This window comes from Poecile atricapillus, chromosome W (assembly GCF_030490865.1).
Source record: "Poecile atricapillus isolate bPoeAtr1 chromosome W, bPoeAtr1.hap1, whole genome shotgun sequence".
In the NCBI taxonomy this organism is placed as follows: Eukaryota; Metazoa; Chordata; class Aves; order Passeriformes; family Paridae; genus Poecile; species Poecile atricapillus.
The window spans coordinates 16,567,557-16,582,210 of NC_081288.1; the positions used below are offsets into that span (position 1 = coordinate 16,567,557).

General features: G+C 43.6%; 1 protein-coding gene across 4 annotated transcripts; it reads right to left on the bottom strand.

Annotated features, from left to right (window-relative positions):
* Nucleotides 1-2,164: 2,164 nt before the first annotated feature.
* LOC131591854 (FGFR1 oncogene partner 2 homolog) lies at nt 2,165-13,692 on the bottom strand. Of its 4 annotated transcripts, none has more exons than XM_058862953.1 (6): nt 13,579-13,692; nt 10,477-10,669; nt 9,211-9,328; nt 8,148-8,290; nt 5,000-5,113; nt 2,165-4,648 (listed from the first exon to the last, which is right to left on the bottom strand). In XM_058862953.1, the coding sequence occupies exons 2-6, from the start codon at nt 10,609-10,611 to the stop codon at nt 4,511-4,513; spliced, it is 648 nt and encodes a 215-aa protein (XP_058718936.1). In that variant the 5' UTR covers nt 10,612-10,669; nt 13,579-13,692; the 3' UTR covers nt 2,165-4,510. The 4 variants fall into 4 exon arrangements, with proteins under 4 accessions (XP_058718936.1, XP_058718934.1, XP_058718935.1 ...); XM_058862951.1 differs by having other exon boundaries at nt 10,477-10,613; nt 13,579-13,689; XM_058862952.1 differs by having other exon boundaries at nt 10,477-10,685; nt 13,579-13,685.
* Nucleotides 13,693-14,654: the final 962 nt, after the last annotated feature.

Here is a 14,654-nt window from a genome sequence, read left to right on the forward strand (position 1 = left end):
TTTTAGTTCTGCCAAGAGATGGTTCAGGAATTTTCTTCCATAATCCCTACGACACAGTGAGTAACAGTGGTGATGATCAGAACACATGAACTGATCCACTGCAGTGTTAAAGGGGTATTTTCAAGGCTTTTTTTGTGCACCCCTTGAGATTCAGGGTGAGCTCTGCTTAAGGTCTCTTTAAGGTCCCTTCCAGCACAAACCCTTCTATGATTCTGTGATTCCCTTCTGTCCTTGCCTAAAGCTGGCCTTGATCTGGAAAGTCTTCCAAAAAAGAGGGAATTCCTCCAGAGAAATCAGTGGGCTCCATCTCAAAATGTGCACTTTTCACTGAGCCTTTGAGCTGTTCATCTTTCTGCCTTTCAACCTGTCAGCAGCTGTAGGTCTGCAGTGATCTTGGTAGTGTTTTTTGGGGTGAGCTGTAGTGGAACTTTGGTTTCTGGTTGGTTTATGCAGTGAATAGTCAGCATAAGAAACACTGAGCCTTTGGGTGTGCAAGGTGAGTATTGTGTTAGGTTACTGTGCCCTGACCCGGACTGGAATGCATTGATATATTGATATACCCAGATTTATTTGGATTTTGCTGATGTCCATCAGGTTGTTGTCCCCTCCCACACCATGGATTAGTAGCCTCTGGTGTCTGAGTTTTCTCTGGAAACAGCAGCTCCCATAACACTTCTGTGTGTTCAACAGATGCTTGTTGTTTATAATATTTATTTTATTGCTCTCAGAGCCTGTCTTCTCTAGCCCCCAGCTCCAGGCAGCCAGCTGACTCCTGCTAAGCATGAAGAGCTTTGTGCTTCCTTGCACGCTGGGAGAAGTCAACTCCAAACCAGAGCAATAAGCAAGCTCAGTTTGGGGGCATGAGGGAGTGGCTGAAGAGGGTTGTGTAAGACTGACCTGCTTTGGAACTAGATCTTCACAGGGCTGTGTCATCAGAAAAAGCACCAATTCCAACTTTTCCATTTTACCTGGTGTAACAACAGGTTATCTAATATGCTCAAAATGAGCTGGATTCCATTTTTTTTTATCCTGAATGCTGAGGGTGAGGGGGAAAGCCATATGTGGGGAGAAAAGCAGCACAGATAGAGAATTGTAGGAGGCAGCTGCTGTTTGCTTAGCCAGGAGTTTAATGAGTTGCAGATGATGAGTCATTTAAAAATTTGTTTACGGTGCTCCTGAATGTAGTATTGGAAGAGGGAAGGTGTATTTGTGTCCAAGAACTGACTTCTCAAATATGGATTGGGGGATTTCTGGTGCTGAGAACACTGCGGAGAAATCATCTCCATTCTTCAAAAAAGTAATCCTTCACCTGGGAAACTGGAAGAAACTGCAGCTGGAGTTGGTGGGTTTCCCCTGTGCCTGTGCTCTGGCTGGTGCCTGAGGAGTGCTGCCAGCAAGTGCTGTTTTCCAGGACTGCAATGATGAAGTGTTTCCCTCCTTGCTGGGCAGTTGGTTAAGGCAGTTGTCAGGTGAGTTTTTTCTGAAGATGGGAAATGAGGAAGTTCCCTGATACAAGGGCTCCCAGTGTCTGGGGACAGGAAGGTGGTTACAGGCAGCAGGAACTCACTCCCTCCTCCTATACAGTTCCTGTCCAGCCCCTCTTGTGCTGAATGGTCCATAAACTAAGGAATGACTTGGGCGTAGTTTTGCCCACAGCATCCACTAAAACCTGGATTTAACTGACTTGTGCTGTCTTATCAGCTTGGCTGGGTAACAGATGTGTGCAGTTGATTTATCACAGAAGAACTGATAAAAAATACTTGCCTGGAGAAGCTGTGGCTGTCCTATCCCTGGCAGTGTCCAAGGCCAGGTTGGACGGGGCTTGGAGCAGCCTGGGGCACTGGAAGGTGTCCCTTCCCATGGCACGAGGTGGCACTGGATGAGCTTTAAGGTCTCACCTTCCCTCTGCCTCAGTGCCCTGGGCACTCAGACTCCAGGCTCTCCAAAAAGATCAAGTTTCACACTCAAACAGTAGACTGGAAATTCCTCTTTTAAGCAAAGTACTTAAGGAAACTCCCTAAGCCAATATAAATTTCATTTGGGCATTTACACAGGGATTCCAGTACATGTAATTCTGCATGAAAACAGTGCCAATAGTTCTGTATTTTAACAATCTTCTAATCCCATGTGCTTCTTAAAAAGTCAAGGCTGTTCAAAGCTTTTATTTAGTTTCAGTCTGCCCTCAGCTGAACAGCTGCCACATAAAACAGTTTTGGTTATTCTTTTTTATCTTGTGTTGCCAACAAGGCAAGTCTCAGAGAGAGTACCTTGCTTTAGTCATGGAGACATCCATCTTTTCAGTCAACTTTATTGATAAAATAAGTTTACTGTACAGTACACAATTCTAGCCATAAATCCTTCTCAAGCCATCTGCATTACAAAAATAACAGGTATGCAATGAAAAATAGTCACTCCACACACTGTGAAGGCTCTTTAAAATCCTAAAGTGATCAGGGCAGGGGAATGGAAGGGGAGACGTATCAAATGTGAAGACTAGGAGTAGATAAATTAAGTCACATTTTTTTTTTAAATTTACAAAAATAAACACTAATCAAGCATTATTTCATAATAGAGCAACCTCAAAGTACTGCCACAGAACAACAACCCTCTCCTGTATTCAGAAACCAAACCAGAAGTCAGCCACAAAACTGAATTCAGCATCAAATGGACAGAAATGCCTCTTGACACCAGTGCATGGCTGAAAAGATGCTTCTAGAAACAAGAACTTCTAGAAACAACAACTGAGGCCAAAATTCCTTGTAAATTTGCAACAATAGAACACTCCGATGATAAAAGGTGTTGCTTCTGGTAAGTCAGCAGCTTGCAAGCCACAGCAAAAATGCAAAATCTGAATCAGAGAAGCATTGGCAAGGTTTTACAGATAATATAAAAGCAGACAAGAATGTTTTGAGCTTGAGTTAAAATGTTCCCCCAGAATTTCCCCTCAGCTGTTTCACAGGTCTGGAAATGGCTATAACTTTTTTCCAGGTATGTGAATGTCCTCAGTGTGTTCTTAAGCCTAGCAAGAAGCCAAGGTGCTCAGCAGAGAAGCAGCAGCTTCTCCACTTCTAAAGCAGGCAGCAAGAATGTGGAGACCCGATTTACCTGTCCTTTCAGCAAGTGTTATTAGTTCACTGAAAAAGCATTTACTGCCTGCTAATGCTCCTTTCTCACTTGTTTCCTCTTAAAAGCACCACAGGAAGGAGTAGTTCTCTGTTCAGAGAGAACGGAACAAAGGTATTATGCTGTTCCTAGTCTGTTCAGTGCCACTGAAAGCTTCCCCTTAGGCCTGTGGAACATTTACCTAGAGCTCAGGGAAGCTGTGCTGGGGCACAGGAAGCTGTATTGAAGCTGGCACGCTTTGAAGTGTTGGATGCTTAGTTCCTTCTGTGTTGTCGTCACTGAAAATTAAACTTGACTAAGTGGTGGCTGATTTCAGGACAGCTCAGCTCGTGCTGCTTGGTGGGTTATTGAACAGCCAGAATGTGAAACTGTGGGTGGCAGCTGTAGTTCCACAGTTTTCTGTAGCTGACAGCTTTCACTCTGCTTAACTCACTTTAAAACCTTCCTGATGACTAGTTAGTACCAGAGAAAATAAAATTAAAAGTATTAATTGCTGCCAACTCTGCCATGAAGCTGCTTCCTCCTTCCTCCATCCCCCTTTTCTGCTTCCACTGCTTTTGTGCTTTCCAGTTGCCATTCCTCACTTAGGAAGTTTGGGCAGGTAACTGGAGAAGACATGGGACTCATGGCTTCTTACTGACAGAGAACTGAGCTGGATTTCCTCTCCTAAAGGTAAAAGCTGAGGCAGAATTGTATTGCTACCTGTGTTCCTGAGAACAACAAAGTGGGAACAGCTCTTTCCATGTTCTCACAATACAATTCAGTGCACATATTTGAAAGAATCTTGTTTCATTTAAAAACTCCAAACTATTGATTGACAGCATTCCTTATGTTTAAAAATTGGCCTTGAAAGTGATACCCTAAGGCTAAATGACAGAAATCCTTAAATTTTATGCTGCCTGTGTGCCTTGCCTATCAAAGATGTTTGTTGCAAAATGAGAATTAAAACCAAAACAAAATGAAAAAATGCTATGTGGATCATGCACAAAGCATATTCATAAGTTACTATTTTCTAAGGCAGAGATCAGACTTGAAATTTTACCTTTATTATCTAAGAGTTGCACTGAACTTTGTATAACCAATAATTTATATAAATTACTTGAAATCTCACCTTTTATCTGTAAAACGAGTTCATATAAAAAGAATCTGCAATTCAGCAAGTGCATTAATCCATTTCCTACTGAGGTCAGATCTATAGCAATCAATCTGTCACTGAGGGTATTGCAGAATACCAGCTGAATTTATGTTACACAGTATAAAAGCCACTGAGCTGGAGTTGGATGCATTCTCTTGCTGATGCCCTATTCAGTAACAAGTGCTTGACCAGTGCCCCCTGATGCTCCATTGGTTTAAGTGTGCAACTGAAGCTTGACGATTCCCAGAGTCCTTAGCTTTTCCTCAGGCTCAGATCACTGCTTGTCACTAATCCTGACAGGGATGTGCTCTCTGATGCATCCTCTTTCTTGAGGTTCAAAAAAGATTCTTTAGTGATTTGAAGAATTTCTCTCAAGCCTTTGTTTTCTTGCTAAAACCAGAGAGAGAAAAACATGTTAAAAGGCTCCAGAAAGAAATCAGGGTTTCTGTTAAAACCTCCCCTCTACTCCAAACTAATGCATAAGGAGTAAAATACTGAACTGAAATTGGTGCTGTGTCTGTCATCTTCTCCAAGGGAGTACATGAGGTTTCTGACCCTCCTGCTCTCTTAGATGGCCTTTAAGCATCCCCTCATTGAAACTGAGCTGTAGTGGTGCTTCCCCTGCTCCAGCAGGGCAAGGGCAACACAACAGCAGTGAGTGACTGGGACAGTAACTCCATACAACACCTGGGAGGATCTTTACTCCCTTTAATATCTGTGCCTCTGCAGCTTTCTCCTCACCTCGAGCTGGGTGATCCGCTCCTGCTCTTTGCAGCCGTGCCTTTCATCCACCTCAATGGCTTTTCTCATTACCGCTGCCATCTCTGTAATTTGGTCCACGTGCACTTGCAGCTCCTGAGATACAATATTTAGTAATACCTTACTGATATATTTTCTGCATTATTAAAAAAAGCAAAGCATTAAACGTGGTTTAGGTGCTGTGATGTTTTTTATCACAGACATCAATTCTGGAAAACAAATTATCTCTAACTTTACAGTGTGGGCAGCCACAGAAGTCCTGTTTATTTAAATAAACCTGGTTTGCCCCACAGGATGCCTCTCATTGGAAATTGATGGAAGCTTAACCAACTGTGCTCCCTGGCCTCCAAATGGCCAAGGACAACCACAAGTTGGTGCTGTGCCTGCCCTGACCAGGCCCTCCTGTGCAGCAGGAACTGATGTGTGTTTTGGATATGCAAAACCACTCCTGTCAGAATAGCAGGGAAAGCCACATTCTTTCCAGGTGTTTGAAACCTGATCTCCAGTACCAGCCCATGGACAGGTATTTCTCTCTAAAAAAAAGAGCAGGTGCAGTGGTCAATCCTCACTATGTCATATATTACAAAACTCAAATCTGCCCTGCACTCTCTATTTTAGATACTTTTGCTTGAATCCACCTCCAATTCCAGCTTATCTGGGCTCTGGACTTCAGAGGTTCAGGAAGAAGGGTCTCTGCCCCCTTTCCCTGCAATGTTACATGAGAAGCCTGTGCCCCTCTTGGTATTCACTGCTGCTCAGTTAAGCCAGGCAGCTTAAAGGTATTTCCAACAGCTTTTGTTTTTCAAGTTGTCCTTTATTCCAACTCTGCCATGATGCCAGTTTAGTTGTGCCTGATTTGGCCTTTGGACAAAATCCACAATATTAATTGGCTAGTATCAGGAAAAGCAGAACAGGAGGGCTGAAGTGAAGGACAGCAGAGACTAAAACTAAATCCCACCTTTAAAAGATGAATTTGATGGGAGATCCATATAGCTGGCAGATGATCACCTTGCCTTCAAACTACCACAAAGAACTGCCTCAGTTGGAATCATAAATTTATCTGACCAAAACAAATACCCTTTACTGAAGTAAACATCAGCCCTTTCCTCTTTGTCATTCCAACTGCCCAAGTTATAATTAAGCAGTTATAAAATGCCCACTCTCAATGTGAGGGGGCAAAGAAAAACTTGTTGTAAATCTTTATTCTCAGTTTCCAGTGCAGGTGATGACATGAAACATTTTTTTTAAAAGAGCTCCCAAATTTAGCTTGACAGGAAGCTGTGGTAAGGCAAGGATGCACCCTTGAGAAGGCCTGGGTAGGAGCTGTGGGTTTCAGATATACTGCTGTCCTCCCTGCTTCCTGCTTTCACAGCTCGTGTGGGCTCTGGATCAATAAAACTTTGAACCTCTTCCAAGGTCACTGATGTTAGGTCAGATCCTAACACAAAACTGGAAGGCTCTGCTCTGGAAGACACATGTGGAAAACTCAGACGGGGTAAAACCAAAAAGTGCAATGACAGTGAAAGCCTCTGTGTCTCTCTCTTTCCTACACATTGTTTCTTTTCTCTCCAAAGAGATAAAGAACAAAAAAGCGGCCACACCCATTTTAGGGCCTTGTTTCAGCTGAGCAAATTCAAACAGCATGCTTAGATCAGGGTCACTACTAGCAACACACCCTTTTCTCTCGCATACAACACTATCAAAAACCACTGTTCTATTTAAAGGAAGTGCTTCTTCATCTGCATCAATCAGTGCTCTTGTAATAATCTGTAAACAGGCACTAAAATAACAGCTGGCACTCGAGGAAAACAGCATTACTGGGAACAGGGAGCTTAACTCCTCGGGCATAATGGATTTTTTAATAACAGGAGAGAAGTACTTAAAAAGTGCTTCAACGTTGTTCAATCTTCCTGAATATGAAGCTTGAGGTAGAGAATAAATAATGAAATTCCAGAAATCCCGTGTGTCAGGGTAAGGGTGATGAATCTTTTTCATCAGGCATTCATGAAGGAAGAGGTTTAATGAAAATGTTGAAGCCTGAATCTCCTGCTCCAATTACATTGTGAGATGTTATTTTTTCTTTTTTTTGTTTCTTTTTCCTGTTTTTCGATTGTAGTGCACCTAAATGAACTACCACAGTCCATTTCAGGATGGATTTCACTTCACCCTCTTTTCTTGGTTTTCCTGAAACTGGAGGACATGCTATACCATATTCTGACGTAACTTCTGTTGAAAATTATATCTGTCATTTTTCAAAATTTTATGTTAAAAATTCAGTTCTAACCCAATAATGTTTTTCATACCAATGGCACTAATTACACACATAGGATGTTGTAAGCAGGCAAGAAAGAATCTAATTCTTAAATTCTGTTTTCCCAGTAAACAGACCCTAACTTTGCTTTGAAAACTTAAGTTACCTGAGGTCAAAAATTATATATAAAGATTATAAAACACTTAGAACTTCTGTTTATCTACACAGCTGTGTTGCTCTAATGATTGTTACATTTTCAATGAAATGTAATACTTTGCTAAAAAGCTCCTATTTAGACCTGTTAGTGACCCAGAATAATGAATTCTCCCAAAATTTAAAATATATTCAATATTTGACTATTGAATAACTGGATGAAGCAGGAAACACAAGTATATGTTCAGTTATTCAACAGTCAAAAGTACTCTTAATTTTTTAAATTTATTTACAGTATTTAGGGGAAAAATATTTGAATGTTGAATCTAAAAAGCTTGTTCCTCCTATTCTCCCTAAGCACAGGTTTATTAATTATTTATTGGTATCACAGCATAAGTTAAAGCTAGTCTAAAAGTCTGACTATTACTATCCTCTGGAAGTGTAACAGGGCAGTTGCCTTAAAGACTGATGTGAAACAAAAGTAAATTAAGCAAATGCAGTAATGAAATGCTACCTGTTGAAAGTTTTAATAAATGAGAAGCTGGTAAAGTTGACTTACTCAACTGGTAGTTTCCTGTTTGAGTTGAACGGCATGGATTATAAAAATTAGGACTCATTAGTACTACAATAGCACAAAAATTGACATGAAGTGAGCTTTGAATTGATCCACTACAAACTAAGGTGTTAACTAAAAAACAAAGCAAAAAAACTCAATGAAGTTATTACCTTGGAATGTTGCTCTTTTAACTTCATTATTATACTTGGATCATCCTTTTTGCTCGCCATAAGCAACCTGAACATCTGTTCTCTGTACTTGCTCATGATGAGTTCCAGAGCAGACTGGTGCTCTTCGAGAGATGTGCGCAGTTCTGCCAACAGAATTCAAAATGCACTTAAGAGTTTAACACAGAGAACCAAATGAAAATGCTCAAGTATTTCAGCTTGAAAAAACCAAAATGAGCCTGTAATTGTGTCCCCACTCCTTGCACCATGAAATCTACACAGGCTCTGCAAATGGCTTTGATGGTGATCAGCCTGGGACAATTCCTGATCAGTAACAGTCTTTTGTTAGTGTAACTTCGTGTTCAGTTCCTGTGGCTGACAAAAGCCATCTGGAGTGTGGCTGAGCAGCTTTACCCCAGCCACTAAAAGCCACACTGTACAAAAGGCAGGAAGGCGTTCACAAATCTGTTTTAATCTGCAGCTTAGTAGCAACCAGAGTTTGGAAATGCTTCTGTTCAAAATACACTGAGTCAAAGGATAAATAACCCCTGAGATAAGTCAAGACTCATCTGAACTGAGATCACTGAATCCTTTGCTGAATGGAACTGTTAGAATATCTAGGCTTTCAAGGAGGAACACTGCATTCCTAGTGTACAGAATTCCAGAAGGAATTATACTTCTCCACTTACACCATAACTTATCCTGGCTGCTCCTAGTATTTTCAGCAGTGGTGAGACACTTCTCCAAAAAGATTGCTATATTGCAGAATTAAGTTCTATTTATCTTCTCACTTGTGCTTACATAAGGACCGAAAAAAGTAAATTTTCTAAATCTGGAGAGACTAAATCTCTCTCTTCAGTCATCAGTCCCAGAGGTTGGACTTTAGGACTCATGAATTGTATTATGATCAGTTAAACTGACAAATTGAAATTAGAAGAAAAAATTTCTTCTATGTTTTTTCATAGCTGTTTGCAGCTATGTTTTGAAAAAAGATCAGTGGTAAAAGTCTCACTAATTCCAGTGGTACAGGCTGGAGCTTGAAAAGGATAGAATATTCATATTTTACCTTTGTTTTCCTGTTGCAATTCCCTAATCTGTCTGTTTTCCTGCTGGATACCCATCACTAGAGTGGACCGAGGGCGATGTCTTGCTACTTCATTGAGCTCTTGGATTTCTTCCTGGTACTGGTTATTACAAAAACAAACCAACAAGGCACAGCATATTTGATTAACCAAAGGCAGGTATTACTCAGCAGGTCACAAAGCACCTGTTCCTACTGTCGCTCACAGTCTGTAATGAGGAAGACAATGCTTGCTTTTAAATAATAATAATATCAAACACACACACCAGAAGGTGTTGCAGGTATCCTGTCCTTTAGAGGCACAAAAGCATACCTTTGCTTTTAAACAAGTTTCACACCTTAGATGTGTGTAGAGGATGCTATTTAACCTTCAGTTAATGCAGGCCAAGTTCACCATCAGGTAATTTAAAACTCATAGAGATGTGGTAAAGACAAACAGTGAGGTATTAACCTCTCAACATTTACTGTGGCTTCCCAAAACCTTAAACCATAAGCCTGTGTGGGTACAAGTCACTTGGGACCGAGTCAATGGATCCTGACTCTCCACAGATGGGGAAATGTAATACTCTCAATCTGAAGCTATGAAGCCTCTGCATGACTAGTTTTACAGGGTTGAATTGCATGCAGGGTTTTATTATTTTACAGGCCCATTAACATATCTTGGGTTCATTAAAGTGACAGAATGAACTCCCATATGGAAAATCACATGACATCTTTACGTTTTCCCAGGAGCTGTCTTGTGAAAGTCACACTCAATCTAACAACATGCTTGAGCAGCTTAACATCAGAATAGAAATGAGCAAAAAAAAAGCCCAAGAGGCTATTTGGAAACAAAAGGAGACAGTGCAAAGACAAAGTAGTCTGTACAGAAGAAAACACGTCAGAGCCTCTGTATGATTAAGTGGGCATGCTAAAATTAATGAAAGCACGTAGTATTGCATTGGAGAGCAAACCAAGAGACACTACTGAGTGGTTTGTAAGATGCCAAGCCCATTTCTACCAGTGTTCTCCACATAAATGCCCGTTTTCAATATTTAAACTGAAGTAACTGTGAAAATGTTTCCACAGTCTCAAACTATATAAACAAGCTATTTTTAGATGAGAGCCACACCTTTACTAAAAATGTAATGTAAATGTAAAATGTAATGTCTACATTACAGGCTTAACCCAACAGCATGCTCATTCTGCACAGGAGCACCCAGAGATGTAAATGCTGTCACTCCCAGGAGCAAGCAGGGCTGGAGGGCAGACCTGTTTCATGGCTTCCACCCGCTTGTTGAGCGCCGTGGTCTGTTCGATGAGCGCCTCGGCCGCGCTGTCGTGCTCCCTCAGCCGCTCCACCAGCGCCTTGGCGTCCGCCAGTGCCTTCTCGATCGTGCAGCTCATTTCTGAACACGACAAAGGCGGCGTTGGCACCGCAGCACCTCTGCCACAGCACGGCTACCTAGGGGATAGATCAGCTGCCAGAGGCAGGGTACTGAGCACAGGAAAACTGGGCAGTGCACGTGCTTCTGGCAGAGTGATACAGAAAGGAAAAGAATGTTACGTGAACTCATTCATCTTTAATGCTACTTTTTTTTTAATATGCCCTCCTAACAGATATACTTCAGGAGAACAGGTATAAATCCAGCACAAAAGAGAATGCTGAAGGATTATTACAGTGGTCTGGAAGATTCTGATGACTTAAATCAGCAGAGGAGGAGCAGCTCAAACTGATGGAGTAGAGAAGATTGCTCAGGGAAAGTTCAGAAGACAAAAGGCTCGTGTTTTGTTCATGTCTATAAATGAACACAAACATCACTGCATGGAATGGAATTGTGACATTTTCAATAGCACGGAGAAAGACAGCAACTCAGCTAATGAAAAGAACCAACAGCACCCTTAAAACATTGGCCTTCTACCTGCAGCACTTGTTTGCAGGAATTACGGATTGCCAGAACTGCCAAACTTGCAAAATACTCATGCCTATTGCCAACAATACTGACCTTTACACTACATTTTTTCATATTCATGCTTGGTTGGTTAAATTTCAAGACCAAGATTTTCAGCCTATGTTTTTATTTTCTTTTTAGGAATCTTGGACTTAGTCTACTGAAAAGGAAATCTATTTAAACTCCTTGAACAGTCTTCAGCAATCAAACAGCAGGGACAAAGGTTTATAAGATTTATGGGCCTTTTTGATATCAGGGTTAATATTTGGTTTAGGAAATGTTCTAACGTACAGAAAGAATCAACTAAATCAATTTCTTAGCCAGACTTTTGCAAAAGTAAAGATTTTTTTTAAGCATTAAAGATTGAGACTTTCCTCAGCTACATGAAAAAAAAAAAAAATCAGGTTCATTTTCTAACTTTCTCAGGCACCTTTACAAATCATGGCCCAGGACCTTTAAGTGAAGTTTAAAGAAATCCTCAAATTTGCCTCAACTGACCTTTTGCCTCTGTCCCAGGTAAGCAGTAAAAGGAAGGATATTTCAAACATTTTAGACATTTAGACATTTTACCTGTGTTTTCTGGGACTAATGTGCTATCAAAAGCATCAGCATTTTGGCATGTGCAGGTTTCCTATTTATCAGATAGTGTTTGCATTTAACTTTCCACATGATATATTTGCAATATCCAGGTCTCCAGCAGACTGCTGTGCTATCACAGGCAGTTAATTTATTCACCCTGACTTAGCAGTTGGAGCTCTTTCAAATATGACATAGAGAGGAATCAGACTGCACTGTTTTTTAGGGATCTGCTTTTCTTGCTCCTCCCTCCAGTCAGATCTCCTACAGAAATGTCCCAGACTAAAGATGACCTTCCACACTAACTGGCTGTAGTGCTGCAGAAATTGATTTAGTGAGATCCATGTTGCTGCTGAAGCGCAGCCTTTAACTCAGCTCGCAGTCCAGGAATTCTCTGGCCAGTATAAACAAAGCCTCTGAGGCCTCTCTGTGAGCTGGGAATACATTTGGCATTCAGACTACAATGCACTTAACACCTCTGATAATTTGTCTGCATCCATATAAAGTTTTAAACAGTGTGTGTGTAATATATGCACCTTCTCATTTTTGCTTCAGCCCAAACATGCCAGGGAAAAGGAAGTTTGTTTGTGGCAAAGCCACTGATGTTTCTTTCCACAGGAAATGTGCCCAGAAAGACGTGTGGAATGCAGCCCACAAATTCTGCAGTCACTGTCCCCTGTCAGGTCAGGGCCCAGCTCCAGTTTTCAGACACCATTTGTACCTCAAAAAGCAGAATCACTGTATCATAGTAATTCACAGTGGCCCCAAATCCTGACTACACTACCTTTTGGGCAAGACACTGGTCCTAATCCTAGAAAATTAAAATGCTCTCTGGCTGCCTGTGAAAAACAAAACCTTTACCTGATCCTGAAACTGAGCTAAACCTGTGAGTTAGCCTGGACATTCACAGAGTGGGAAAAAAAACCCAGTCAAACATAATTGATTTGAGCGAATTCTTATCATGTATTATTTTTTATGAGCATGATTATGAGAGCTGAAGTTAATGAGTCCTGAGCCCAGCCCTCCCAGAGGTGCCCAGCTGCACAGATGCTCGTTAGTGCAACCTTGTCAACAGGTAGCAGAGCACCAACAGCAACACTCCTACTACCCACTGTCACTTCCTGCTGTTTGCTAATGGCTTTCATCACCAAATTAAACACCAAAAAAAACAACGCCAAAGAAGAAATATCTCTGTGCGACCACCGCCTTCTCCTAACTTTCTGCCTTTCTTTTTTTTTATCCTTACTGGAAGCCACCTTTTCCCACGGCTCGTGGGTTTTGTTACCACGGAGACCAGTTTGGCAGCGCTGAGCCAGAATGCAATTTCCAAGCACTTCTAAGGAATTTAGGCTGGCGCAAAGGTCCCGGCGTGACAGGAGCATCCCGGGGGTGTCACCGCCGCACTCCCGGTGTGACAGATCCTGGCTGTCCCCTCCGCGCTCCCGGTGTGACAGATCCCGGCTGTCCCCTCCGCGCTCCCGGTGTGACAGATCCCGGCTGTCCCCTCCACGCTCCCGGTGTGACAGATCCCGGCTGTCCCCTCCACACTCCCGGTGTGACAGGGGCGTCCCGGGGCTGTCACCGCGGGGAGCGTCGCCTCCTGCCCCCAAACCGCGGCGCCACGGCGAGGCTGAGGGGCGACACCGGCGCCTGTCGCAATACCGGCGCGAGCCGAGACACAAGAGGAGGCTGAGGCGAGGGCAAGGGGTGTCCTCCTCCTTCACGCCCCTCAGGGCGCCCCGGCCCTGGGGCGTCCCAACGCAAGTCTGTCCGCGCTCCCGATCGCCCGGCGGCGGTCACAGCGGCAACCCCCCGCTGTGTCCCCGAATCCCTCCACGGAACTTACTCATGCCCGGGGCTCCGGCCGCGCCGGGGTTGAGCGCTGACCGGCCCCGACCGATATCAAATGGCGGCGGGCGGCGCGTCCCGTCCCGACCCCACCAGGGGGCGCCGTAGAGCGGGGGCGGTACCGGCCTCACACCGCTCTCGCGAGAGGACGCCGCTCCGCAGTCGCGGGCCCCAGATCTCGCGATAGGGTGCCTCGCCCTCCTACAGGTCCCAAGTACTGCAGGTCTGTGCAGGGCTTTGAGCCAGATCTCGGGATTTGTGTTAAATTGTACATCAGCGGCTCTAGCGGGACACTTAAGATTAAGCAGTTGCAATGTGAATAGGTTTAGATCGGGTATTAGGACCTTGTGAAGGTGGTGAGGCCCTGGCACAGGTTGCTCAGGGAAGCTGTGGCTTCCCCTGGATCCCTGGCAGTGTCCAAGGCCAGGCTGGACAGGGCTTGGAGCAGCCTGGGATAGTGGAAGGTGTCCCTGCCCATGGCAGGGGGCTGGAACTGGATGGGCTAATAGGGCTCCTCCGAGGCCAGGGCATTGTGTGATTATATGACTGTTCCTCTCATCTTTCAAGAAAAAAGGGAGACGATCATTCCAAAATGACTGGGCTGTGCGGTTGAGAACCATCAAGAGTGAAGTCAGCAGTAACTGGGGGAAAGTTAATGCCGGCGATCTCAACCACCGAACCCTCCTAAAAACAGACCCCAGACTCAAATGGAGAGAACTCTGGCAGCGCGCTAATGAGCGCGGAAAGCCAGAGACACATCCAGCACACGGGGTTGAGTACTACTTAACAAATTACGTAACTTGCAGCCCGTGAACGCTGATGCTTCTGTTTCTTAAAACGTGTAAATAGTGTGAAGGTTCAGTGATCGGGAAGCGTTTTGCGGGAATGCTTCTGCTCCCTGCACACTGCAACACAAACCTCCCATGCAAACTGGAGTAACACACGGAGATCCCGCCCCTCGTGTGTGCACGGGGCCTAGCGATCTCGCGAGAACACGGCAGCCTCGCTGGCACCGCCCACAGGGCGTCCCCGTGCTCTCGCGAGATCGCGGGCTACTCCCCCGAGCTGTGAGGG